Source organism: Panicum virgatum, chromosome 6K, assembly GCF_016808335.1.
Source record: "Panicum virgatum strain AP13 chromosome 6K, P.virgatum_v5, whole genome shotgun sequence".
Taxonomy (NCBI): Eukaryota; Viridiplantae; Streptophyta; class Magnoliopsida; order Poales; family Poaceae; genus Panicum; species Panicum virgatum.
The window spans coordinates 36,932,167-36,958,906 of NC_053141.1; the positions used below are offsets into that span (position 1 = coordinate 36,932,167).

General features: G+C 50.4%; 3 protein-coding genes across 10 annotated transcripts; all 3 read left to right on the plus strand.

Annotated features, from left to right (window-relative positions):
• Positions 1-2,131: 2,131 nt before the first annotated feature.
• LOC120712439 (polypyrimidine tract-binding protein homolog 1-like) lies at positions 2,132-9,127 on the plus strand. Of its 5 annotated transcripts, XR_005690884.1 has the most exons (11): positions 2,142-2,523; positions 5,321-5,530; positions 6,047-6,109; positions 6,187-6,260; positions 6,346-6,441; positions 6,795-6,852; positions 6,933-7,037; positions 7,116-7,197; positions 7,535-7,635; positions 8,149-8,261; positions 8,480-9,127. XR_005690884.1 is itself a non-coding variant. In XM_039998216.1 (10 exons), exons 1-10 carry the CDS (start codon positions 2,341-2,343, stop codon positions 8,885-8,887), a joined length of 1,392 nt encoding a protein of 463 aa, XP_039854150.1. In that variant the 5' UTR covers positions 2,132-2,340; the 3' UTR covers positions 8,888-9,127. The 5 variants fall into 5 exon arrangements, 2 of the variants coding, with proteins under 2 accessions (XP_039854150.1, XP_039854151.1); XM_039998216.1 differs by lacking the exon at positions 7,535-7,635 and having other exon boundaries at positions 2,132-2,523; XR_005690886.1 differs by having other exon boundaries at positions 7,535-8,214.
• Positions 9,128-9,602: 475 nt separating this feature from the next.
• LOC120712442 (chlorophyll a-b binding protein P4, chloroplastic-like) lies at positions 9,603-11,242 on the plus strand. The gene is made up of 3 exons (XM_039998221.1): positions 9,603-10,137; positions 10,238-10,653; positions 10,769-11,242. The coding sequence occupies exons 1-3, from the start codon at positions 9,947-9,949 to the stop codon at positions 10,900-10,902; spliced, it is 741 nt and encodes a 246-aa protein (XP_039854155.1). The 5' UTR covers positions 9,603-9,946; the 3' UTR covers positions 10,903-11,242.
• Positions 11,243-12,401: 1,159 nt separating this feature from the next.
• LOC120712440 (lipoate-protein ligase LplJ-like) lies at positions 12,402-21,139 on the plus strand. Of its 4 annotated transcripts, XR_005690887.1 has the most exons (6): positions 12,402-12,696; positions 13,228-13,589; positions 13,702-13,940; positions 14,246-14,394; positions 15,303-15,475; positions 20,633-20,770. XR_005690887.1 is itself a non-coding variant. In XM_039998218.1 (5 exons), the coding sequence occupies exons 2-5, from the start codon at positions 13,402-13,404 to the stop codon at positions 20,882-20,884; spliced, it is 828 nt and encodes a 275-aa protein (XP_039854152.1). In that variant the 5' UTR covers positions 12,405-12,696; positions 13,228-13,401; the 3' UTR covers positions 20,885-21,139. The 4 variants fall into 4 exon arrangements, 3 of the variants coding, with proteins under 3 accessions (XP_039854152.1, XP_039854154.1, XP_039854153.1); XM_039998218.1 differs by lacking the exon at positions 15,303-15,475 and having other exon boundaries at positions 12,405-12,696; positions 20,633-21,139; XM_039998220.1 differs by lacking the exon at positions 15,303-15,475 and having other exon boundaries at positions 12,405-12,696; positions 13,239-13,589; positions 20,633-21,139.
• Positions 21,140-26,740: the final 5,601 nt, after the last annotated feature.

Genomic DNA, 26,740 nt, shown 5'->3' on the forward strand with positions numbered 1-26,740 from the left:
CCCCCCGGATGCGGAAGCGGAGCCGACGCTGCCGCTCCCCCTACTGCTTCTCCATCAACACCGCCGGTCCTCCTCACGAGCTTGGCGGCGACTGAACCTCCCCACCGTACATCTTCCTCCTTTGCTTGGTGTCCTCTTCTCTCCGCCGGCGGATCCAACGCCTCTCGGTCAGGATATTTGAAGGTAACCCGCATCTTGTTCCTCTTTGTGCTTCCCGGCCGGATCTATGCGTAGGTAAACAATGCGCATCCAGTAGAGCACAGTTCCGTTGAGCAGGGTCTAGATCGGGCCGTTGCTGTGTCTTTTGTGTTTAATGGAAGCTTGACTTGTTGTTTGCAAGTATTGGCAATTTCTTCTGAAATTATGACTGAACCTTTTATATGTCCACTCCCTTCTGTGTAATGCAAATCTTGAAATTATGTTTTCAATGACCTTTTACTAATGTGGCTTTTATATGTCCACTGCCTTGTGTTCATATCTTATTCATGTCCCTGTTATTTTTTTTAAAAAAATTGCTTATTTATCGTTTTGTGAATATTTTAAAGGTCATGGATTCAGAGAGCAACCACAATGTTGGCAGTGAGTTCAACCCTTTCGACTACGCTCAGCCAACACCCCCTGCCCATGCCACCCAGAGTCTTCCCATGAACTATCCACCCCTTCAGCCTGAGGCCACATACATGTCACCATCAGTTCCCTCCAACACATCCCACTTCCTTGACACCTTCCATGATGTATTTCACCAGGTACACATGCTGCTTATGGGGAGTACAACCCTTTCGATTACGGTCAGCCAACACCCCCTGCCCATGCAACACAATCCCAAGGCAGCCGATACCACAGCACTATGGCACCTCCCGCTGCTGCACAACCAAAACGGAAGAAGGTGTCCTCAACCAAGCCAGGCAAGAAGAAAGTTAATATGCCTCCAGCTACGACCTCAGGCGCGCATAGGAGCAAGAACTACAGTAGAGAAAAGGACCGAGCTTTGTGTTCAGCCTACCTTAACGTATGCAAGGATCCAAGTGTGGGTGCAAATCAAACCATTGACACCTACTGGCAGCGCATCCATGATTACATGTACTCTCACTTCAGCTTTGAAATTGAACGTACGCCTGGTTCGCTTGCAAAAAGATGGGAATATATACAGCGCGATGTATCTCGGTTTTGTGGCTGCAAGAATGAGCAAGAACGACTTGACGCGAGCGGGAAGACAGAGAAAGACAGGGTAAGTGGTTTGCCATTATTCCATACAGTTGTGTCATGCTCTCAGATTCATCTAATTGATTAAAACATTTTTCATCTTTTAACTGTTGAGCTCAGACCGAGGGGGAAGACGGCAGGAGCACTTCGGATCCACACGATTCGTTGCTGCTTGCTGGTGTGAGCAATGGCGCACCGTGGAGGCGACCCATTGCGCCGTGAGGAAGCTTCTTGGTCACGGCGTCATCTCCTCTATCCGGTTGAGGGAATGGGGTGGGATGGGGGAGCAACACCAGATCTACGTCGACCAGGTCTCCTGCTGCGGTGCGGGGATGGCGAGTCGCGGCGACGTCGACCGTCGGTGGTCTGCTCCGCTGTGTTTGAACCTGGGGAGCGGGGGTTTCTAGTGGAGAGGCAGAAGCAGGACGGAGGGAGAGGTTTGAGAATTTCAGTTCGAATTCGCATGAGGGGCCGCGGGGAGGGGGAGTATCTACACTTTCAGCGGCTTGGCGGGAAGAAACTAACTGGGCCGGATTCTCTTTGTGTTGCTCGTGCCGCTGTGGCCTCCTAAATTTGCTCGGGGGGCCATGTCCGAGCGCGTGAGCAAAAAGCCCGTTTTGCTCCTGAGTTTTACTCGGGTCATTGTGGACAGTCTTAGCTCGGAAAATATACACTCGAGTAGACGACCAGCGTTCAGCGATCGATCATCGCGAGTAGCTGGTGGGTCCACACGCGGGCCTGCCCTGCCCCACCCCACGCTCCCACAGGCCACATTCTGACATCTCGGGCCCACGCCCCCACATGCCACATCCTGACATCCCAGTCCCACGCCCCCACAGGCCACATCCTGACATCCCGTTCGCCGGATCGCGCCTTGCCTCCGCATCGTCCTCCTTCTGGAACCACCCAATCAAAGCCCAGCCAGCCAAGCCATCCTCCCAATTCCGAATCGCAATCCCCTCTCGCCCTAAAAAAAAAAATCGCAATCCCCTCTCTCAACAGCGTCGCGCGGTTCCTCCCCCCCTCGACTCGGCTCCACCCCGCCCCGCGGTGCGGCGCGACAAGAAAACCCACCAAACCCTAACCCTAGCTGCGGCGCCACCGCCCGCCGGAGGGGGCCCGAGCCAGCCCGCGAGGATGCCGTCGGGGTCGGCGACGCAGTTCCGCTACACGCAGACGCCGTCCAAGGTGCTGCACCTGCGGAACATGCCGTGGGAGTGCACCGAGGAGGAGCTCGTCGAGCTCTGCAAGCCCTTCGGCAGGGTCGTCAACACCATGTGCAACGTCGGCGCCAACCGCAACCAGGCCTTCGTCGAGTTTGTAAGCCCCGCCCCCCTGCTCCTACTCTCTCGTATAGGTTGCGATCTCGGTTGGGCGGTAGTGCGGTACCAATTCGCGCCCCATGTCTGTTGCTGGGATGATTGGGATTAGGAGGATTTAGCGATTATCAGTGCGATTTAGCGGTTATACACCACAGAATCTAGTGATGTGACTGCTGTATGGTATTTAGCAGGTTGGGTACTGGATTTTTTGTGGAACATGTACTAAATTATGATTTAAGGGACTAACTCGTCTTATGTTTTCTGCTGTACCGCAAGGGAGTACTTAGGTCCAGAATGACACGCTACTAATGGATGAGATGCACCAGCTTTATGATTCCTGTTAGAATATGTTGCTCTCACGAGAGGTTGTAAAAGGTTCGTGGAGCCTTGTTTTCGTTTGATGTGGTTAAGTATGATGTTGGCCTTGCCCTCGAACAAAAACCTCCTTGCCCTCGAACAAAAAAACTCACTCACGAACAAAAGACGCAAGGGAAGCACAGCACAGAGAGGTTTGCCGGCGACGAACGCTGCGGAGCCACTGCTCCTGTATCTTGGCTTTCTGTCCATTCAAATGGACTTCGCAGTCTGGAGTACACGGAGTACAATGGGTTTTTGTAGGCCGGAGAGTCATCTCCTCCACTCCCGCAGGACCCGCTCAGCCATTCCCAGGGAGCCACTCGCTCGCTCCGGACGTGGCGGCCTTCTCCGCACGGACCGGGCCTGCAGCCACTACTCCTAACAACTCCAAGACTCCATCAACACAGCAGCCGGCGCACTTCCGCACGATCTGCGCCTAGACCCGGACGGCAACGACCTTGCCAACTTCTAGGCCCGAGCTCGCCGAACGAGCTGGACACACACGCACGCACAGCGCGTCACACGCGTACGCACGCCAGGAACACACCCATGGCGTGTTTACTCTAACAATCTCCCCCTAAACACGACATGCCTTTGCCGGAGTTGCTGCAGTTGTCGTCGTCTTCATCGCCACCGGCCGCCGCTACGGCCTCCCGACTTGACGCGACCACCTCTGCATGCCCCATCTCCACTCGAACACCACATGCTTGCCGTCGCCGAATGTGCAGCAGCTTCTGTCGTTGTCGTCACCACGGCCGCCGCTACAGCCTCCGCATGAACGCCACTGCATGCCACACCAACGCACGAACACTGCACTTTCGTCTTCTTCCTCCTTCTTTGCCGACGACACACGCTTGACATCGACACACGCCGCCTTCTCCAGGTCCGGCAACACACGCTGGCTTCTCCGGCTCCGGCAACACACGCCGGCTTCTCCGGCTCCGGCGACACACGCCGTTCCGCGCGCCCGACAGGACCGACACATGATCCGCTACCGGAGAACCACCACTGGCGACCATGCACATGACCGACACGGTCCGGCGACCTCGCCCCACCGCCGCCACTCAACGCCATCATGTTGCCGGCTACACCAGCGCGCCTCCGACGACGGGAACGAATCCCATGATAATCAAGCTCTTGATACCAAATGTTGGCCTTGCCCTCGAACAAAAACCTTCCTTGCCCTCGAACAAAAAAAACTCACTCACGAACAAAAGACGCAAGGGATGCACAGCACAGAGAGGTTTGCCGGCGACGAACGCCGCGGAGCCACTGCTCCTGTATGTTGGCTTTCTGTCCGTTCAAATGGACTTTGCAGTCTGGAGTACACGGAGTACAATGGGTTTTTGTAGGCCGGAGAGTCATCTCCTCCACTCCCGTAGGACCCGCTCAGCCATTCCCAGGAGCCACTCGCTCGCTCTGGACGTGGCGGCCTTCTCCGCACGGACCGGGCCTGCAGCTACTACTCCTAACAACTCCAAGACTCCATCAACACAGCAGCCGGCGCACTTCCGCACGATCTGCGCCTAGACCCGGACGGCAACGACCTTGCCAACTTCTAGGCCCGAGCTCGCCGAACGAGCTGGACACACACGCGCGCACAGTGCGTCACACACGTACGTACGCCAGGAACACACCCATGGCGTGTTTACTCTAACATATGATAATGCCACATAGATTTTCCGTAATTCTAGTCTGTCCAATAGAATGTAAGATCTTTTGGTGGTTTTTGTGCTCATCGTAATTGACAGCATCAGGCCCCATGGAACACATGATCTGTTGATATTCTATAGGACAAATTGATTTTGTTTGTTAACTTAATTGAGTGCCTATACATTGTGGTGATGATAGCTGTTCTAGCATTTTCCCCTGTGACTAGTCAAGTTCTTAGTTATTGTATCGTGTCATGGGTGATGTGAAGTGAAAGCGGAGTGGATGGGACTTGGTGGGTTGCAACCTCTGCTAAGACACCTTATTATCTGATGTGCCCACTTGCTTCACAACACAATTATATGGTCTGGAAAGGGTTGTTAATTGCTAAGTGATTTTTGTTCCTTGTCCTGTACATGGGTATGGTTGTCTGGAATCAGGGATGAAATGACTGTCTAGATGATATATATTTTAAAGCATCAACTGTTAGGGTAACTACTGGCGATGGAAACTCTCTATTTAGAGAGTTTAGTTTAAGATGGTTCTATGTAAGATTTGTTGAATTTCTCAAGGGACCTCAGGAAAGGCAGCTCATATTGATGTATTTGATTTTATGCAAAAGTCAACACCATGGGAATACTTCTGAGTTGCAGAATTCGTTTTTCAAAAAATGGTTTATGAGAAGATTTGAAGTTGTGGACTGGTAGATTTTGTTGTATATAATAGCAAATTTCCAGCTTTGTCAATGGGTTCCTTATTGTTTACCCTCAAACTTGCTCATTTTTCAGGCGGATCAAAACCAGGCAATTTCAATGGTTTCCTATTATGCTTCATCTTCAGAACCTGCTCAAGTCCGTGGTAAAACTGTATATATCCAATATTCAAACAGGCAAGAAATTACCAACAATAAAGGCACTGGTGATTCTTCTGGCAATGTCCTGCTTGTCACTTTTGAAGGTGTTCAGCCTAATGATGTTACCATAGAAGTCATTCATTTGGTAAGTATATAAGTATATTTATGTTTGAATGTATTCACTTAGCTGCTAGAGCAGTTTCTGCATCACTTGCGCTGTTTCTCATTGAACCTTCTGCACCAGCTTGTCTGTGCTTATTATGACTTATATTCATGATATCTTCCTGTTGGTTGACAAGTCAGCGAATTCTGCCTTCAAGTGTTCAACATTTCTATTGATTATACTCTGTTAAATTATAAACTTTAGGACATATATTCCTGGCAAGAATTGTAATATTAGGAAGCGCAAAAGTTAATAGATTCAGAAAATTACTTCTGTTTCTAATACTTCATTATTTGTGGAATTCTGCTTCTTTATCATGGAATTCCTCTGTCTATGACATATTTGATGATGCATAGTAGCTACCTTGTGAATGAGCCTCCACTATGATTCACGGATGTCCTCAATCTATTCTCTGCTTAACTTTGTGCCTGCTATTCTGCCATTTTGTTAGGCTACTATTCTCAAGCTTGCTAACAATTGTTGGTGCTGATAATTTAGGTATTTTCAGCATTTGGATTTGTTCACAAGATAGCTACTTTTGAGAAAGCAGCTGGTTTCCAGGTAAGGTAGTTGTTCTCTCAAGTTGACTACACATTACCCCATTGGACATCTAGCTTGACAGTTAAGACTTTTCACAGGCACTTATCCAGTATACTGACACCCCAACTGCTCTTGAAGCTAAAAACTCATTGGATGGAAGAAGCATTCCAAAGTAATGTGTTTTAAAATTTTCCTAGTTGCTATTGTTGATTACAGAGATTCCATACAAAGTTACTAATATGAATTTTATCTTTCAGATACTTACTTCCAGAACATATCAGTGCCTGCCACATGCGCATAACCTTTTCTGCGCACAAGGATTTGAATATCAAATTTCAGTCACACCGCAGCAGGTACAAGAAAGTGGCATAGACTGTCAATCTGATATAAAATTCTCTTTTGTATATTGTGTACTCCCTCCATACCAATTTTAAAGGCATAGAGTTTTGGCAATCTCGTTCCAAAATATATGGCGTGTACTTTATGCAAGTCTGATTCTTTTCTTTTCTCTCTCCATGTTCCAATTTGTATGTCATGGGCACTTGCTGGTCTTAGTCCATTCCTGAATAAAAATGGCCACAAAAGCTTCAAGGCTTGCCATGTCCTGTTGATACTGTTTTTAAAAAAAACATTATTATCTGCTTTAGTGCTATGCTGTTTAATAATCCTCTAGCACCCTTTTGACACAATTTTGTTGGTTGAGCAGGGATTACACTAATCCTTATCTTCCTGTGAACCAAACTGCAATTGAGGGGGTTGTGCAGGTTTGTTTCATATACTAATCTCATGTTATTTCGCTTCTTTCGCCCTTTTTACATTGTTCCTTACACAGTTAAATTTGCAGCCCACAGTAGGCCCTGATGGAAAGATAAAGGAGCCTGAGAGCAATGTACTTCTAGCATCAATTGAGAACATGCAGTATGCTGTGACAGTCGATGTTCTGCACACTGTAAGAATAATCCTGTGTTTATTCAACATAAAGAACTTATTTGAAGGTTGTGTAATTACAATAATGCAATAATTTCAGGTGTTTTCTGCTTTCGGCACTGTTCAAAAAATTGCAATGTTTGAGAAGAATGGTGGAATGCAGGCTTTAATTCAATATCCAGGTATGTGCTAACTCAATTGCACCTAACAAGCTATATGCTCTAGCCTTGGTGAACACTGAGATAAATGATTAGTTGTAATTTATTGCATTGGCATGTAGTTATAAATTGCTTATACATAGTCATGTTTCATGCAACCCTCTGTTTGAAAGTATTAAAGCCTGGAGTTTTTTCAAACTTGTTTCAAAATATACCTTGTGTGTGCAAATTTTATGATGTTTTCCCCTGATTTATATCCTCTCACTCTTTTCCACACTCGCCAACATTTATGAGTAACCAGTCGCACTGTTATTCTCTCCCTTTTTGCATCATAAGTTTCTAAGTTTGGGAACTTCAGCAGAGAGGTGTCGGAGTTCGTGAAGGCATAGAATGGACATCTGCAGCTTTCCACAGCTATAAAGTTGCCTTTAGTAATTTCTTGATCATTTTTTACCTTTTGCTGTAAGCATACTCTCTTTCTTACCAGAGGCTTACTACAAACTTTCGTTCTGTCATCATTACACTTACCTCAAGAGCAGTACCGCTTTAGGCGTGTTACCTGTTTACCTTTTGGGGATTAGAGTAGTCACTAGTCAGCACCTCTGTTATCAACATGTCTGAGCAGTGTTTCTGCTGTTGAAAATAGTCCTCCCATTTGATTTGTGGTCCTTTTCTTTAGCTTATCAAGACACATTTTTGAAAAGTGTGGCAATCCAAATGACATTGAGTGCTCAGTATTGTTTGCACTAGTTAGTGGTCTATAGTCGTAATTGATCTGCTTTGGAACAAAAAGAAGGTTTAAATACCCTTCCACAGACTTTTGACATCATGCCCTTGGATCCTTAGCAAACTGTAAATTCTTTCTTGTTTGCATTTAATTGCTAAATCTGTTTCCCCCCTGCCTTGACACTACAGCATTATAATATTTAATATCTATACGTAGATTCATTTGACTGACAAAAGCTAAATTTGCAGATATAACAACTGCAGCAGTTGCTAAACAAGCCCTGGAGGGACACTGCATATATGATGGTGGTTACTGTAAGCTTCATCTGTCATACTCTCGTCATACTGATCTCAATGTAAAGGTATAAATAGTAGTTTCAGGCTGTGTAAATTAGCAAACAATTGATTGAATTAAATATCCTTGTGGACTAATAATAATGAATTTGACTCAATTAGTAAAACAGAATACCTATTGCTGTTCATTCAATTTGACAAAGTACGCTTTCTCAACATTGTTTTCCTTGTTCCTGTCTCCAGCTTTCACCTTGTTCTAACTGGGGGCCTATTTGTTTGCATTCAGGCGCATGATGAGAGAAGCAGGGATTACACTCCTTCAGACCCTAATGCTCAACTGCAAACTGCTGCACAGCCACCAGCTCTAAGCAATCCAGGAGCGGCATGGCAGAACACTGATGCACCAGCTGCTCCGTTTTATGCAAGCACAGCGGCATCAGCTCCTGCTGGAGTTGGACAAGTGCCTGCTTGGAATCCTAACATGCAGGCAGGGGCTTTCGCATCTGCATCCACCCCGTACCTGAGCCAACCAATGATGGCAAACTCCATGCCTCACTATCCTGCTATTGGAACCAGCTCGGGCGCCCCACCGGTACCATTTCAGGCATCACAGCAGATGCCCCAGTACGGCATCCCCCCTGGTGCTCCGCCCCATGCACCACCAGCTGGCCAGCCATTGTACTTCCCGAAATAAGACTCCATTCGATGGTATTGTCAGAGAGCAATTGCGTGCTACTTGCAGCCGTTTGTGGTCTGCATATGCCCCTTCGAAATTTTGGAAGTGCATTGTAACTCTTCGATGTAGCTCTTTGTAACTTGCGACCACGCATCGCAAGTATACATACCTCTGCGCTGGTTGTGTCTCTAAAACTGCCCACCAAAAATAGAAATGTTAATTAATCTATTAGCCCGCATTGTGTATTGTTGAGCTCAACCTCGAGTTATTATTTATGCCTCGCTGGTAAGCGATTTGTTGATGTTTGTGCGCAGTGCGCTATTGGGCTCCTTGCTATACCGCCAGTGGAAGGTTGGGCGCTGAGAACAAGATGGTTACCTGTTGTTTCCGTCTCCAGTAGACGCTGATCATTTGGACGTGAATCTAGTCAAACTTTTCAACAAACTTCATGGAAACTTTAACATGGAGTGGGCTAATTTTGTAACTATAAATCTGAATGTTAAATATGACGACGAATCTTTTCAGAGTTTGTACTGAATGTAAACCGGTTATTGTCGTTCTTCAAGCCAACCACTAATCCAATACTTTCACATCGTGCAAGAATACGCACATTTTGTCGGTCCCTCCGTGTCATCTAGATTTTTTTTGTTTCCTGCGGCACCACAGAGCAGTCACGACTGACGAGTAAGATCATAAAATCTAGGTACCGAACGATCTGGACCAGCCAGTCCTCACGCATGCCCGTCCGACGTGGCAGCCAGCACCAGCCATGGCTCGCATTGGCATCCAATGGCAACACCCCGTTTGATTCCCCCGTATCCCGGCATCCGGATAACGCAGAGCCGCGGCTCATTGGCCACACCCGTCCCCGGCGGCGTCCGGCCCGTCCGATCCTGCCGCGCGGCCGATCGCCGCCGTCCGCTGCAGCCGGCGCCTCCTGGCCACAACCGCCTGGGAGCCCCGGCCCGGCAGTACCCTTAATACAAACCAGGCTGCTCCTGCCGGCAAAACGAGCGTGCTCGACCTCCCCCACCTCGCCACTGCTCCTATTTTCTTCTCCTGAACGCTGCGGAAAGCATGGCGTCCGTCACCGCCCGCGCCCCGGTCGCGGCCCTCCGCCCGTCGTCGGCGTCGCTCAGGTCATCCTTCCTCGGCCACTCTAGCCGCCTCGGCCGCGGCGCCGCGGCGCCGACGAGGCGGAGCCTCAAGGCCGAGGCCAAGGGCGAGTGGCTCCCCGGCCTCCCCTCACCCGCCTACCTCGACGGCAGGTCAGTGACGTGAGCTAGGCAAATTAAAAACTTTGTAACTCCGTCCATCGCGGCAGCTGATTGACCTATGTGCGTGCTCATGTGTACTGGATGCGCGCAGCCTGCCGGGCGACAATGGGTTCGACCCGCTGGGCCTGGCGGAGGACCCGGAGAACCTGCGGTGGTTCGTGCAGGCGGAGCTGGTGAACGGGCGGTGGGCGATGCTGGGCGTGGCCGGGATGCTGATCCCGGAGGTGCTGACCAAGGCCGGGCTCATCAGCGCGCCGCAGTGGTACGACGCCGGCAAGTCGGAGTACTTCGCGTCGTCGTCCACGCTCTTCGTCATCGAGTTCATCCTCTTCCACTACGTCGAGATCCGGCGGTGGCAGGACATCAAGAACCCCGGCAGCGTCAACCAGGACCCCATCTTCAAGAGCTACAGCCTGCCGCCCCACGAGTGCGGATACCCCGGCAGCGTCTTCAACCCCCTCAACTTCGCCCCCACGCTCGAGGCCAAGGAGAAGGAGCTCGCCAACGGTGAGCAGCACTACTGTACCATACAGTATATAGCGCCAACGCCGGCCGGCCAACTAATTCCGGTAACCTTGCCACTCGATCTGACCAAATGCATGGCATGCTACTCGCGTTGCAGGGAGGCTGGCGATGCTGGCGTTCCTGGGGTTCCTGATCCAGCACAACGTCACCGGCAAGGGGCCCTTCGACAACCTGCTGCAGCACCTGTCCGACCCATGGCACAACACCATCATCCAGAACCTCTCCGGTTGAGTCGACGACGGTGAGCGATCGCCAATTTGACATTGAGACGACGCGGTCGAGTCGATCGATGTGAGTTCCTTCCTGTGGATCGATCATCAGCGTGTGATGTGTGTTCAGTCTGGAGGGGAGAATTCAGGGCGTGTTTGTAATTGTCATGCTGGTGTGCATGGTGAGGAGGAGTATGAGGAGTGATTGTGGTATGTACATTAATGACAGGGGAGGTTAAGGGTAGAAATTGTTTGATCATCAGTGTCTATCCGTTCTGGGCCTTTTACTTGCTTGTCCGTAAGTGCTTAATTCTGTGTGGAATTAAACAGATGTACAATAGCTACAGCTTTGTTGGAAGCTAGCAATCTTAGCTTTGTTTAAACAAAATACACGACGTACTACAAGGTGAAACTGAAACAATGATGATGTATAGCTGGGGAGACCAGCCTAGCGTAACATATTATTTAACATCCTAATGAAATAGGCAACTACGCTCAACATTCGTGAGTGATGAAATACATTCCAGTTACAAGAACCGTGTAAAGATATAATATGTTCTTTACTCTTTTATAGACATTGCTAATTAAGATGTCATATTGAAACCATGTCGATGTCTAATTGACTTACACTTCGAATCGGATGAGTACATCGGAAGCTTGGAGTCTTGTACAATGTCTATTGGATTTTACGGTTCTGTAGTAAATTGGCGGCGATCAGAGATCCAGGGGGGAGGAGGGATGTCTGCCGGGAGGAGGAACAACCGTCAGCGGTCTTGGGACGGCTTAAAACGTTGGAGCCCTCCCTATACGTACTCAACAATACTTTAATCTTAGTTTTTCTTTTGGGGAAGATCAAGAGGTTTTGCGCAGTTCAATTGGCAGCTGTCCATCTATCCATCTTCATGATACTATGAGCTCTATAACAACCTGTTCCCTCCGTCCAAAAAAAAACTAATCATTCCGGGATTCAAATTTTGTCCTAAAAAACATATCATCCTACCTTATTTGGAAAGTGCATGTGCATATAAAAATTAATTAGTGCCAAATATGAATAATAAATAGAGGTAAATATGATCATTTTATATTCTTATTAATCTATCCTAAAATTCCTAGAATGACGTTTTTTTTTGGACGGAGGGAGTAGTTGAGACCTAGTGTAATTTTTTTACACTAGGTCTACAAAATAACATCCTAATATTCTACACAAGTTAGTGCCTTAATATTATTGCAATTAATTCTACAGAATGAGATCCAATATATTTTTTTTTTTGGAGATTATCCAATATATTTGTTGGTACCTATGCGTTGCCAGGTGCCTGCTTGCTACCACTGTCTAGTTGAGCCGTGCGTTTCTGGGTTTCAGTCCATAGGCTGTGAAGATAACAGTGTGGGCCCCTAATAGGCCCAAAAGAATGCAGCGCGGGCCCCGATGGACTTAGAATTTTGAGCCCAGTACAGCCCAACAATCATCCCTAGCCCAACTCCGAGTCTCTCACTCATACCTCAGCCCACGTACGCGCCGCCAGAGGCCAGACGACTTCCCGTCTCCCAACCCGGCGAGCCCCGCCCCACCGCCGGCCGCCGACCGCCAACCGTCAGCGCCGGGCACCATCGCCTACGAGGTTGTGCCTCCGCCCCACGCCGCGCTGTCTCGACCCTCGACTCCTGCTTCCCGCCGGGCGTCGACTCCTGCTCCCCCGCTCCCGCCGCGCCCTGACACCTGCGCGGCTCGGGGCCTCCACGGCTGCACGCCTGCCTGCCTCCCGCCCGGCTGCCGGCCGCCCCGACGTGTCCGCGCTTGTGTTTGGTACTGCTGGTCCGTACTTCTTTCTCTCTCACTCTAATCCATGATTCCATTTAGTACTGATTCTATTTGTATCGTTTCTGAATTCAGACATTGAGTAGCTAATTGAATATTCCGTGCATCCATTTGTATTGTTGTTGTGTGTTCTTGGTCCTTGAATTGGCATCGATTCTACCAGTGGCAATTGCAACTGTGGAAAAAGTATTTTCTGGAATCTAGTGAAGACTTAAATGGGAAATCGCATGAGTGATGAGTTAATGAATGATTGTTTGGTCACTTTTATTGATGGTGAAATTTTCTCTAATATAAGTGAGGATGACATAATTCACACTTTCATGGCCATCAGGAAGCGTATATCAAAAGCATTAGGCTAGACTAGTATTGTCATCTTCTATTTATGTAAAGGTTTTATTGATGTTACAGCTTTTTTATATCGTAAATTATTCGAGTTCTAAACTAATTTGTTGAATTGAATGCATCATAGGACTTTTTTACTTAGCTATTAGATAATACCGGATCACACGCTTCGAAATTTTTTGCTAGGACTACCCTAGTTTCAATTCCTGGGTCTGCCGCTGGATAAAATAGAAGGAAGGGAGTCTACCGCCGCACTAGCCTCCTCTGTCGTCGAAGCCTGAAAGCTCACCCGGGAGGAGCTGCATGCCGCCTGCTCGAGGAATGTGTCACTGAGACCGGTACCTTGTCGGTCAGCTAACAATGTCCGTTACCGGGTCGGCCATTGGGCGCGGCGCGGCTCGTCCGCTCATGCGGCTGGTCACCATGAGTGGCGCGCCGATCCTGCGGCAGCTGCACTTGGAGGAGCGGCTCCTGCGCCGCACAGAGGACAACTGGTGCATCATCAACGACAGCACGGCGCTCCCCACCATTGTCATGGGCGTGTCCGGGTAAAAAAAAAATTAACTTCCTCTCAAATTGTTCCAGGAAGGATGGATCATGTCTTGCATTCTCCCCCTTGTGACCTCTGTCAAGTTGCTAATTCGCTTGTCGTGATGGCAGGAGAGTCTCAGAGCTTGTTGAGATAGAACCAGTCCTCCGGGATCGGGTGCCTGTCATCCGGAGGTTCAGTGGAGGTGGCACCGTCATTGTTGATCAGGGGACGGTGTTTGTGACATTCATATGCAACAAGAGTGCCGTCGAAGGGTTGCAGCCCTTCCCGAGGGACATCATGTCATGGAGTGGACAGTTATATGGCAAAGTGTTCGACAGATTTGGTGAATTTCATCTGCGTGAGAATGGTATGGAAGATCAGCACAAAGTTTCACCATTTCCAAGCTTAACAGTGAATTGCTTGTAGCGAGCAAAAATGACATGTTTTAATGCAGTGTATTCATCTTTTATGGATCAGAATTGTAGCCATTTTTCATTATATTAAGTGGACAGGGTTTATTATCCTTCAATTAACATAATGTCCTTCAAAATTCGAATTAATTTGTTACAAAATTACCTTGGCACCAGTATGTATCCCAAATAACTGATTTGCTATGTTCAAGATCTGCAATACCGTCCAAGAGATTAACTTGTTATGCGTTTGTTTTTTCAGACTATGCATTTAGTCATCGAAAGTTTGGCGGAAATGCTCAGTCAATAACAAAAAATCGTTGGGTTCATCACACATCATTTTTGTGGGATTATGATGTGAAAAACATGGATTATCTCAAAATCCCGAAGCGTGCACCTGAATATCGACTGGTACGACTCTAACTGCTTATGTCTTGATCTGATTTGCAGCATCCTTGCAGATAGAAATTGAGAATGATGTTTAGCTATTGACATGTCCAATCAGATTATCAAATTTGAGCATCTTTAGTTTTCATTTATGTTTGCGCAGATGTAACTGGGTAGGAAACTCATGAATGAGTAGCGCACATGCTATCATTGTCACTGGTTCCTAAGCAATTAAGCTGTAAAACACTGAACAGCCTGTACAAGTCTATGTTAATTTTGTTTCCATAACCATCTGAAGTGATCTTTTGTCCTTAATTGGTGTGAACCACCAGTAGTTGTTGCAATCCTTGATCTGGTAAGGTCCAAAAACTGGTGGTAGTTGATTAATCATGGCTTATTTTACTAACATTAGTGAGTACTCGACTAAAAAGAATCATCCATTTGTGTTGTGTAAGCAAAAGTTTCTAGAGTGATTGCTAGCAGTACTAGTACTGAAACATGCAAAGTTTGATGAGTTTTACTGGAAGTGCTCTATTGTTGTACTAATATTGTTGTAAGCAAAAGTTTCTAGAGTGATTGCTAGACCAAAGGGTTTAGCAGTACTAATACTGGAACAATGGAAAGTTTGATGAGTTTTACTAGAAGCGCTCTATTGTTGTACTTGAATGATGATCTCGATGTCAAGCAAAGCACTGGGTAGAAATAAAGTAGACTGGCCTTTTATCAATTACTGGATGTGAGGATATAGCATTGCCCAAATAGTGCAATAAAGTCAAGCTGTTCCAAATAGCGACTTAGCTTCACTAGTTGATTTCTGGTGGAAGTATCACCTAGCAATGGTAAGGATTGCCAAACCTTGGTGCATACCCACTTTACACAAAAACTGGATTTTCTGATTAACCATTTCCTTTTTGTGATGACTCCATATGAAGGTGGAGCGAAACATTTTATAGGATGAAACTATTGCACTTGGGTCTATACCAGAGTCGAGCAGTACTGTTTTATCATGTGACTTCCATTAATATACCTGAAGAAATAGAGCTCATTCGCTATAAGAATTTTCTGAGAAAATGTGAACAGTAATCAAGTTGCTGAGAACCAGATGGTAATATACTGCAAGCTGATTTTGGTTTCACCACTGGTTGTTGACTGTCTTGATTCTTGCACCTGTATTTACATGGAAATGGCGTGATGTCCATGGATTTTGGCTGGGAATGACCTGAATTTGGTTTTTAAAATGTTGAGCTCTGCCTGTGTAGGTTTGGTATCAAACTGTTGAACAACCCCTATTTGGATTTTAAAAATTGTTGTAGACGAACTGTACCCATTTCAGAAACAGTATTACACATGTTCTTGGTGGTGTATGAATGTTGTGGACGCTTTCACAGGCGTCCAGTATTTTCGCAAGAAGAAGAAACCGCAGGAGCAGTCGGCTCCTAGTTCCAGTGGCTGAGTTTGTTTATTTGTTGGGTTTGTTTAGCAAGTTGTTAGCGTGATCCACTTTGTTAGGGATTTGTTGGGTCCTCTATGTTATAAAGGGGAGACTAAACATTATTCAGATTAAGCAAGGAATAGTTATCGACATAATCTGGTTGTTCAGAGCCAATGGCGCCGGAACCACCCTGCCATGCACAATAGGAGGAAGAGGGACGACGGCAGCTGGCGCATCACCGGTGAACCGCTTGAGGAAGACCACATGGAAGACATTGTGGATCTTGGCATGGGCAGGGAGCTGAAGCCGGTACGCCACAGGGCCGACACGTTCCAGGACTTGATACGGTCCATAGAATCGTGGAGCCAGCTTGGCTGCTGAAGAGTCGGTGATGCCGGCGGCGGTACGGTGGTGGAGACGAAGCCATGCCCAATCTCCTGGCGCGAACGCGATGTCATGGTGCGCCGCGTCGTAGTGCTGCTTCATGTGATCTTGGGCGTGCAGGAGGCGCTCACGAATCTGTGCCAGGAAGACGTCGCGCTCCGCGAGTTGCTTGTCCAGGCCGTGACGCGGGCGACACCGGGCTGGTACGATGCCATGGTGGGCGGTGGACGACCGTAGACGACCTCGAATGGAGTAGCCCACAACGCCGACTGGTACGACGAGTTGTAGCAGAACTCGGTCCAGGGCAGCCACCGGAGCCAGCTGCGAGGGCGATCTCCTGCCAGGCAACGAAGATAGACCCCAAGGATCCGATTTGTTACCTCTGACTGGCCATCAGTCTGGGGGTGGAAAGCGGAGCTGAGATGCAGCTTGACGCCAGCCAACTGGGAGAGCTCCGTCCAGAACGTGCTGGTGAAGATGGTGTCGCGGTCGCTGACGATGGAGCACGGGATGCCGTGTAGGCGAACGATCTGGTCGAAGAACGCCCGTGCCACCGATGTCGCTGAGTACGGGTGGCCCAGCGCGATGAAGTGCGCAAACTTGGAGAGGCGGTCGACGACGGTGAGCACGACAGACTTGCCGCCCACCCGTGGGAACCCCTCGACAAAGTCCATGGAGATGTCTTGCCACACCGCCGTTGCAACGGGCAATGGCTGCAGAAGTCCTGCCGGGTGAAGTGCTCTGACTTGTTCCGTTGACAGGTGGCGCACCCCAAAATGAACTCACGCACCAATCTGTTGGCATTGGCGTTGTAGAAGGAGGCGCGCAGGCGATGGAGGGTCTTCTGCACGCCCTCATGGCCCGCGCCATGGGCCGTCGCCAAAAATCTGAGGCTAGAGTGTCGATGAAGCCGGGACGAAGAGACGGCCATTGTGCACGATGAAGCCGTCCACTAGTGACCAGGCTGCGCCTGCCTCGCCACGTTCGATCTCGTGGCGTCTGTCGATGGCGTCCCGGAGTGTGCTGAGCTCGCGGCACAGGTCCGCGAAGAGCTCAAGCTCTAGCATGGAGATGGCGCGCACCGAGATGTCCTCATCGCGGCGCGATAAGGCATCGGCCACCGCGTTCTGCTTGCCCGGCTTGAACTCCACTGTGAAGTCGTACCCGAAAAGCTTGCTCACCCATGTGTGCTGCGGGATAGTCGATAGGCACTGGTCCAGTAGGTACTTCGAAGCGAAGTGATCCGTGCGGACGGTGAACGAACGCGCCCACAGATAGGGACCCAGTGGCGCACCGCCTTGACGAGCCCGATGAGTTCCCGCTCATACGCCGCAAGCTTGGCATGGTGAGGAGCCACTGCGCGGCTGAAGAACGCGATAGGGCCGCCGTCTTGGTGCAAGACCGCGCCAAACCCGGAGCCGAAGGCGTCACAGTCGACGATGAAGCCGGTTGTGAAGTCCGGCAGCTGGAGGTCAGGACCCGTCGTGAGGGCGTTCTTAAGCTTGACGAAGGCCTCCGTGGCGAGGGAAGACCAGATGAACGACTCCTTGAGGAGCGCCGTCAGCGGTGCCGCGATCGCGCCGTACCCATTGATGAAACGGCGGTAGTAGCCTGTGAGTCCGAGGAAGCCGCGCAGCGCCTTGATGGAACGCGGTTGCGGCCAGGACTGCACTGCTTCGATCTTGGACGGGTCTATCGCGACGCCGTCGGCCGAGATGATGTGGCCGAGGTACGTGACGCTCCGTTCGGCGAAGGAGCACTTGCCGCGCTTCAGGAACAGGGAATGTTCGCGCAGCACCGACAGTACCGCACGCGCATGGCGAAGATGCTCGGTGTAGGAGCTGTAGATCAAAATATCGTCAAAGAAAACGAGAACTGATTTGCGCAGGAAGGGACGCAACACCTCGTTCATCAACGCTTGGAACGTGGATGGCGCGTTCGTCAGCCCGAACGGTATGACCACGAACTCAAAGTGTCCGTGGTGCGTCCGAATGGCCGTCTTGTGGATGTTGTTGGGATGCATCCGGACTTGATGGTAGCCGCTGGCGAGGTCGAGCTTGGTGAAGAAGCACGCCCCCTTGAGTTCATCCAGTAACTCATCGACGATAGGGATCGGGAACATGTCACGGACGGTCTTCGAGTTAAGGGCTCGGAAGTCGATGCAGAAGCGCCATGTCCCGTCCTTGCGCACGAGGAGCACTGGCGATGAGAACGCCGATGTGCTGGGACGAATGATGCCCAGACGCAGCATCTCCTCACATTGGCGTTCGATCTCGTCCTTCAACAACTGTGGGTAGCGGTAGGGGCGAACCGCTATGGGCGCTGTGGCCGGTAGTAGATGGATGCGGTGGTCGAGATGACGAGCCGGCGGCAGCTGCTTGGGGCCGTCGAACACAACCGCGAACTCCGCCAGGAGCAGAGCCAACAGGTCAGCCTAACCCATCGCGTGCACGCGGGCTGGAGACGTCGCACTCGCGTCACGCCAGTGGACGCGGTGACCATTGCTCCAGAACACCATCGACTTGCGGTCGTAGTCCCAGAGAATGGGGCCGAGCGTCTTCAACCAGGAGCAGTCGAGAACAACGTCGTAGTCGTCGAGGGGGAGGACGTAGAGGTCGACGTCGGACCGTTTGTGGTCAATGGTGATGGGCAACGCGCGACAAACGCCAGCGCATGGCACGCGATCGCCGTTCGCGACGCCCACCGAGAGGCCTGGGCGAGACTCGTAGACGAGCCCTAGCTGCGACGCCGCACTCGTGGCGATGAAGGAGTGTGTCGATCCCGAATCCACGAGGGCACGTAGGGAACGGTCGGCGATCTTGGTCACCAGGTGCATGGTGTCGCCGGCGTGAATGCCGGTGAGCGCATGCATGGAGATCTCGGGCTCCCCGTCTGAGTCCGCATCGTCGACCTGGACTAAGTCGTCGTCCAACTCCATCAAGTAGATCCCCTTCATGGTGCAGTGCTTGAGGTGGCCGGGCGTGAATTTCTCGGGGCAGTTGAAGCAGAGCCCCTCGACACGACGGCGCGCCATCTCCTTCGGGGACAGACGCTTGAAGCGTGTCCCTGGCGCCGGGGCTCCCTTGGTGGGGGCTGGGGGAGTCGCGGGAGGCAGAGTCGACATCGCCGGCGGAGGTGTTCGCGTGGAGGCTGACGGAGGGGGGGGGGTGCGATCCACGGGACGACGGTGCGGCGCGGGAGGAAGGACGCGATGCCGGCGGCAGGGTGTCTTCGTCGATCTCCAGTCGGCGCTCGAACGCTCTGGCCAGGCCCATGGCGTCCTCCAGGGAGTCCGGACGCTGCAGCTCGACGTTGATGCGCAAGGGGTTGCGCAGGCCGGCGGTGAAGATGTCGATCTGCTGACGCTCGGTGATGTGCTCGCACCGCGCCAAGAGTTGCAGGAACTGGTCCTCGTACTCGCGGACGGTGCCCGTGCGACGGAGGTGCGTCAGCTCGCCGAACGGGTTGCTGCGCACCGGCGGCCCGAAGCGCTTGTTGACGAGATCCAAAAATTGTGGCCACGTCGGAACGCCGCAGTTCTGCTCGAGGCGGTAGTACCACTGCTCGGCCGTGCCGTCCATGTAGAAGGATGCCGTCAGTACCTTCTCATCCTCCGGCGTGCGCAGTTTCCTGAAGAACTGCTCGCACTTGTGAAGCCAACCGAGGGGGTCGGCGACGCCGTCGTACTTGGGAAAGCGAAGCTTGTGGGTCAGCGGTGCTGAGAGCTGAAGTGGTGGTGGCGACGCTGGTGCCTCGCCGTCCACTGGGCCTTTGCCGGAGCCGGATGAGGGGAACTTGTCGGTCTGCAGCCGGTTGACCGCCACCGAGAGTCGGCTCTGGTCGCCCTTGATGGTGATCATGTCGTTCTTCACCGTGGACAAGTCGCCCCTGATGGAAGACAGCTCCGCGAGGAGCTTGTCCATGCCGGACTTGATGTCCGCCGCGGAGATGTCGTCGCTCATGGTGAAAGGGAAGGGAATGGTGGGTAGGGGATCGATCTCAGGATCAGTAAGACACTGATACCAAAGATGTTGTGGTAGATCGGAGGTAGAAGAAGGTAGCACAAGGAGGTAGGCGCATGGCGTGCTCGCCCTCCGTGAGGAGGCTCTGAACAACCAGATTATGTGGATAAATATTCCTTGCTTAATCTGAATAATGTTTAGTCTCCCCTTTATAACATAGAGGACCCAACAAATCCCTAACAAAGTGGATCACGCTAACAACTTGCTAAACAAACCCAACAAATAAACAAACTCAGCCACTGGAACTAGGAGCCGACTGCTCCTGCGGTTTCTTCTTGCGAAAATACTGGACGCCTGTGAAAGCGTCCACAACATTTACACTTGAATGGGCCTATGTCAGATATAGTATATAACTCATTTTCTACAGATTAGGTTTACAGTTGGCAATTCTCAACTTAGTGTGCATCTCTCATTCTCTTTTCAGGCAAGAAATCACACAGATTTCTTGTGCCGCATGAAGGAGTATCTGCCTTCGCGGTCGGTCTTCACTGATGGGGTCATCACGGCCCTGGGAGAACACTTCTCAGTCCAACCCACAGACTTGGAAACTGTGCTTTCTCCCGACGAAGAATTCTCGCCTTCAACAAAGCTGTTGTCTGAACAAGACCTAGAGGAAATTGTTTCCTCCAAAGGATCCTCCCATAGAGTACAGAAAGCCGAAGAGGCACGATCATGATTGCAGTGAACTCTTTTCTGCTGTGCAATCTGAAAGCAATCGTCGGCGAGTGGCACACTGAACCACTGACTTTGCTGCATCTTAATCCGAGCAATTTTGCGCATTTTTTTTTGCTGTGATTGGAAGCAATATTGGAACGGTAAACCAGGAAAAAAAATGTATGCTCCTTGTCAGTAATCCACCGTTTGTAGTTGCAGCTATATATTCGTGCTATTATCTCTGAAGAACACACTCCTGGAAACCCTGTTGTATTCACTGGTGGCTACCGCCTGGAAATGACGTGTATTTGCAATTTGCAAAGTCTCTTTGGATCTTGTGAAACGCCTGGACGACGAACCCCGTTCCCCCACGAGGAGGCACGGCACCACCGTCCCCGTCCTCCCGTAGTACCATGACGCCGGCACAGTGGCGCGTCGCGTGGTCCGCGGCCGGGTGGCTGGCACCGTCGCGCCGCACCGGCCGGGGCCAGGGCCAGGCGCCGCGTCATGCACGAACGCGGCTACAGCGGCGGCGGGGGCGCGCGTACGGCACCGGCGACTGGCCGTAGAGGATCCCAGGCGCCCGACCGGCGCTGACGCGCTGTGGCGGGGCGGGCCCCGCGGCGCCCGTCACGTCCGCCTCGCCGCCGGACACAGGGCCTGGCGGGTGCCTGGCCGCCAGCGCCGGCACTGTGGCCTGCGCGCGTGCGGGTGGGCTGCACGAGGGATCCTCTGCCTGATCTCCACTGCCTGCCCGGTTGCCGCCGAGCTCCTCGTGCCTCGCGCCGGCCGGCCGGCCGGCTGCCCCAGCGAGCCCGCCGCCGCCGTTCGCTTCGACCGGCGCCGCCACGTGCGGCCACGAGACGCCCGCGCGCACGAAAGGAAAGGGGGCGCACGCGTGTCGCCCGTCGCTGCCACGCGCCACGCAGCTCCATCGGCGGCGGACCAGGTTGCTGTTCGCGCACGTACGAGTGGGTCCGACGGGAGATCATGTGCCGTCGCGGTCTCGGACCAGCACGCGGGAGCAGCAGGGCAAAGCTCCCTTGCCGGCGCCGGCGGGGCGGCCACGGGACACACGAAGCCACTGTACCGGGACCCCGACCGCGCGGCGGCCCTCCCGGCTGCGGCCGGCAAGCGGCCGCGACGGCGACCCGCAGGGCGGATCCGCGCGGCAGGTGGTGTGCCGCGAGCTGGCACACGCACGGTCTAATAATCCTCGTGCAGGGCGTGGCGCGAGGCCGGGAGGTGGTCACCTGGATGAGGACTTGTCATGGCCGCCGCCGCCGCGGACGCCATGCGAGCGGGCACGCGTGCCAGCTGCCGCCCGTCCGCTCCACCGACCGTGTCTCGATCAGCACCCGTAACTATAGCTAGGAGTAGCTTGGTCACGCGTCGCGACAAGAGCCGCGCTGTAGGGTCTACTACGCCGAGGAATATGCGTGGCTCACAGAATTCGTCCTGCGCCCTGCGCGGTGCGGATCCCAAAGCAAAGCCAAGCACGGGCCGTGCCACATTTTTGTTTCAAAAAAAAAGGAACGCTAGTTAACTATTTGGGGAACAACTTGAAAACATGTATACGTATTGAACAATGTGTTGTTAGTGTGTTGCCGTGTTATGTTCCACGATGCTACGAGAGGATGCCTGGACCGAGCTGGGATCATAACTTCTAAATATTTTAGTTTAAAATTATATAAAATTAGAGTCCGATTTTTTAAGACTCAATTTTTAGATTCTCTAAACTAAATTGCAAGACCATTTACCACCCCTATTTGTACGAGGAGCGGCCCGAACCACGACGGCCTGGCGGCACCTGTCGTTCTCGAGTCGCTCCTCTGATATGATCCCCGTCCCATGGTGTGGGCATGCGATCAAGTTGGGTCGCGCGGCGAGCATGAGGGAGAGCGCGATGGGGACGGCCAATCGCTCGGCCACGGCCGCGTACGCCGGCGTGCATGGACCCCATCATATCGCTCATTAAACGGCCCGGATGGTGGGCACGGGACACATCGCCGGGCATGTAAGGTCGCGGCCTGGAATCATTGGATTATTCAAGGACCTATGTAGTGTATCTAATGAGAGCGTGTACGAGGGCCACCACGCACGTACTGCAGGTGAAAAATGGTTTTTCACCAAGGTTTTTGCTTGTTGGTATTTTTTTTCAGGCCTGCGATGGCTAGCTAGCTGTGGCCAGTGGCGGAACCATAAAAATTTTATGAGTGGGGGCAGATAAACGTGATTTGTGTTTCACAATATATTAAAGAATCTACGTAAAGCTAATTGTGTGCAAACTAAATGTAACACCCCAGATATGCAAACTAAATGTAACACCCCAGATATCACACAACCCTGAGATGCTACACTCCACACTACCAAATGCTGGAAAATTAAAATTTCAGCGACAAAAACCTATATACAAGCACAACGCGGAAGCAACAATAGATAAATGTATATGAAAAGCGCGATGCTCCATCAAGACAACTCTACATCATGTACAAATATGATTTAAGTACTACATGATCAAACAAACTCAGACTTATGCACTAAATCATTATGAGATCATGTATAAGTGTATGGTGTGCAGCTAACCCACTTCCCTTCATGCTAGCCTCAAAGGATAACCTGTGGAGGGTAAACAAGGATGAGATTGAATAATCTCAGCAAGTGAACTACTTTAACAAGCTATTTAAACTGCAATAGATTAATTCATGATTTGACAAAGTAGCAAGTATCAGAAGATAGCTCCACTAATCTCCAGATGTACCAAGAGTATAGGAAAGATAAAAAATATTATTTTAATACCGAGCTACTAATAATAAATAATGTAAGATTCATATACGGTGATGGTAAGCAATTCTTAACACAACCATAGCACACGAGTCTCCGTAGCAACTAGAAATAAAAGTAGCAATGTGTTGACCATATAATATATCCATGATGCCTGAAGTCATACAAGACACTTGTAGGATTTAGATGATCATTAATCACTAAATACAATTTAGGAAATTCAAAGTCGAACCAAAATTTAGTCAAATTGGCTTGACTTGGCCGAAACCGGTCCTACCGGTTTGTCAAACCGGTGACACCGATTTTGCCACCACTCAGGAGAGCAGAGCACGCATCGAGGCGTGCCCCATGTCGGCGCCAGTGTGCGAGCGACACACGCCACCCATCCTCGGTGGGCATACGTGCAAGAGAGGCTAGAACCAACGAGCGGGCGCCACCCGCCGTCGCCCATGCCGAGACCGAGCGCCGGTCCGGTCGTCACCACGCGCCAGCCGCCCAGAGGTGAGTCCTCCCCTCTTTTCCGGCCATCCTCGACGTCCTGGACGTCCTCGTTCAGTCCCCCAAACCCAGCTGAAGCTCTCTCTCTCTCTCTCCCTTGCTCAGTTTCTTCTTCCTCCGTTCCACCATGGACAGAGCTTGAGCATCTCGCGTTCGTCGACCACATCCGCGAGCTCCCCTCCATGGATTCCAAATCCCTCACACCCGAAGCTCGCCCACCTCCCTAGCTTCCCCATCAACCCCTCCAACCACAGCCACGACCCCCATCTCACCGGGAATCCCGGATTCCCCGGCCGTCAGTCTGAGTTTCGCCCAAACTCAGACCTCACCGTGGAACTCCATCGTCCGGGCACCATTTCTTTCATCCAAGGGCTCAAATCGACTGTAAGTGAGCCACTCTTGCTCGTGCTCCCCTCGTTCTTCCACGTTCGCGTTGTTTCCGCGCTCGTTCCCGAGCCTCACCGCTGGCTGGAGTTGCAGCCCGCCGCTGGCCATGGCAGGCCGGTCCTTCTCATGCACAATACCTATGGTGGGATTCTCCTCATCACGTAGATCGTGTAGGTGCCAGCCCCGCTGGCGGGCGGCCTCGCCACCGGTAGGAACGACGCGCCACGCCGCCGGCCCTGACACAGCCTGGACATGGCTGGCGTGCGTGCGTGGCCTGGGAAGAGGATTTGTTGATTTTTGAATTATTTTAGATGAATGTTCTAAAATGCTTAACAAATCAATAAAAATGGTAAAAATGCAAAACCAATTTTGTTCGATTGATTAGCTCCAGATCTACAATGGAAAAATGTTCATGCATGGGCACTGTCCTTTTTGCCCCTGGTTGAATTTGAATTGTGTTTAGGCTTATTTAATTAATTTTTATAGATCTGTTAGTCCAAATATTATGAAATTTATGTAGTATCTTACTTTAGGCATGAGTGACTCATTGTAGAATTCCCGTATCCAGAACACATAGATTAGTATGTAAATATAAAATATATCTAAAATTAGTGCATCTTACTAGGAGTGAATGATATCTTTACATACAAAATTCTAAAAAAATGTGAAAAATATGTTAATAGTACTCTTGCAGGTTAGGATCTGTCTTGAATCGGTTCATGATCTAAGTCAGATATTTAGGTAACTTCAATGTCCCTAGCAATTAAGGATTAAGCTTGTATCACTCTATAGACATACATTTATGTAAATTGTTAGTTATTATATATACACACACACACATACCCGATCAATGTTTGATTTATGAGTTGTAAATCATGACTGCCTTTACTCACATTCGCGTGCATGCATATAGAATCCGTAACAGAGGAGGTCGTGTACGAAGTGGTCGCGGAGCCAAAGGTGCCATTGGAGCAAGCCCAGCAGGAGGTTTGTGAGAACCCGGCCCAAGGCCCAATTCACCCTAGTACCGAGCAGCAGTCCGAAGGCAAGCCCTGGTGCATAACCCCTAATTTAAATTAATGCAATGTATTTAACTAAGTAAATGTGCATTAGGTTATAGGAGTTGAATGAAACCTTAGAATGCATAATTCCTAGGTTTCATGAGTCCGATACTAGTAATTCCAAATCGATAGTCATGCTATGCTAAATAGGGCTCGGTAGAAGACAAGTAATTTACTATTACTCGCGAGATATAGGATGTTTTATTTTACAATATATGAGTTACTCAGTTCAAGAATGGAAGGTATGGAAATAAGAGACAGGACGGGGAATGTTAGCCTCGCCTGTGTCGCTTAAGGACCGTTCGTTGTTGGCCCTGCTAATCGAGTTTGAATTGTACTAACCGCATGCCGGGAGTAGGAGGTAGTCGAAACCGGTAAGCCTAATACTGCTCCGCATCGAAAGTACAGGAACCCGCACCCAACTCCTAGGGTAGTCGAGTGGCCGCGGAGAAAGGAGTTGCATGTATTACTTTTGGTGGTCTCTTGTATGGCTCGGCTGACTATATGTCGTTGGGCTGGTTCCTGTAGTTCGAGGCGGGGAGGGGAATGTTTGGCTCGTGGGGTCCGACGGGGCTTATGCGTGCCGTGTTGGTTAGGTCCACCTTGCAAGATTAAATCGAATCGATTCACCGTCGCCCTCAGTTAAGGGAACCTTGATCACCGAGTCGCATCGTAGTATAATGAATGGGATATGGAAAGATATCAGATGGATGGTGCTGGAATTAAAAGTTGTACTCTACCATGTTTGTTTTAGAGAGGTTACCGCAAATACCTAGAGGATATTAATTTATATGGAATGCAAGCTAAAATATTGAAAGTAAGGATCCACCCTTAGATGTTTTTCTGCAAAACAAACCACCAGCCATAAAGCCTTACATGTCTAGATAATGGGCTAAGTATACCCAGAGATGGGTAACTCTTGCTGAGTATTAGTTGCACAGGGTTTTGTTGCCACATTTATTTCAGGATCCACCGGTATAGACTTTTGTCCCTGCTGCGCCAAGTTCATCCGCCTCAATGCAGATGGTTGGGAGGTTGATGGACCAGACGCTTAGCTTTATAGATTGCTGGGTTGCACATCCGTGGATTGGGTGTATAATTCGTTCTCGCATTTTATGTATTGTTGTCATCCAATTCTCGTTTTATCA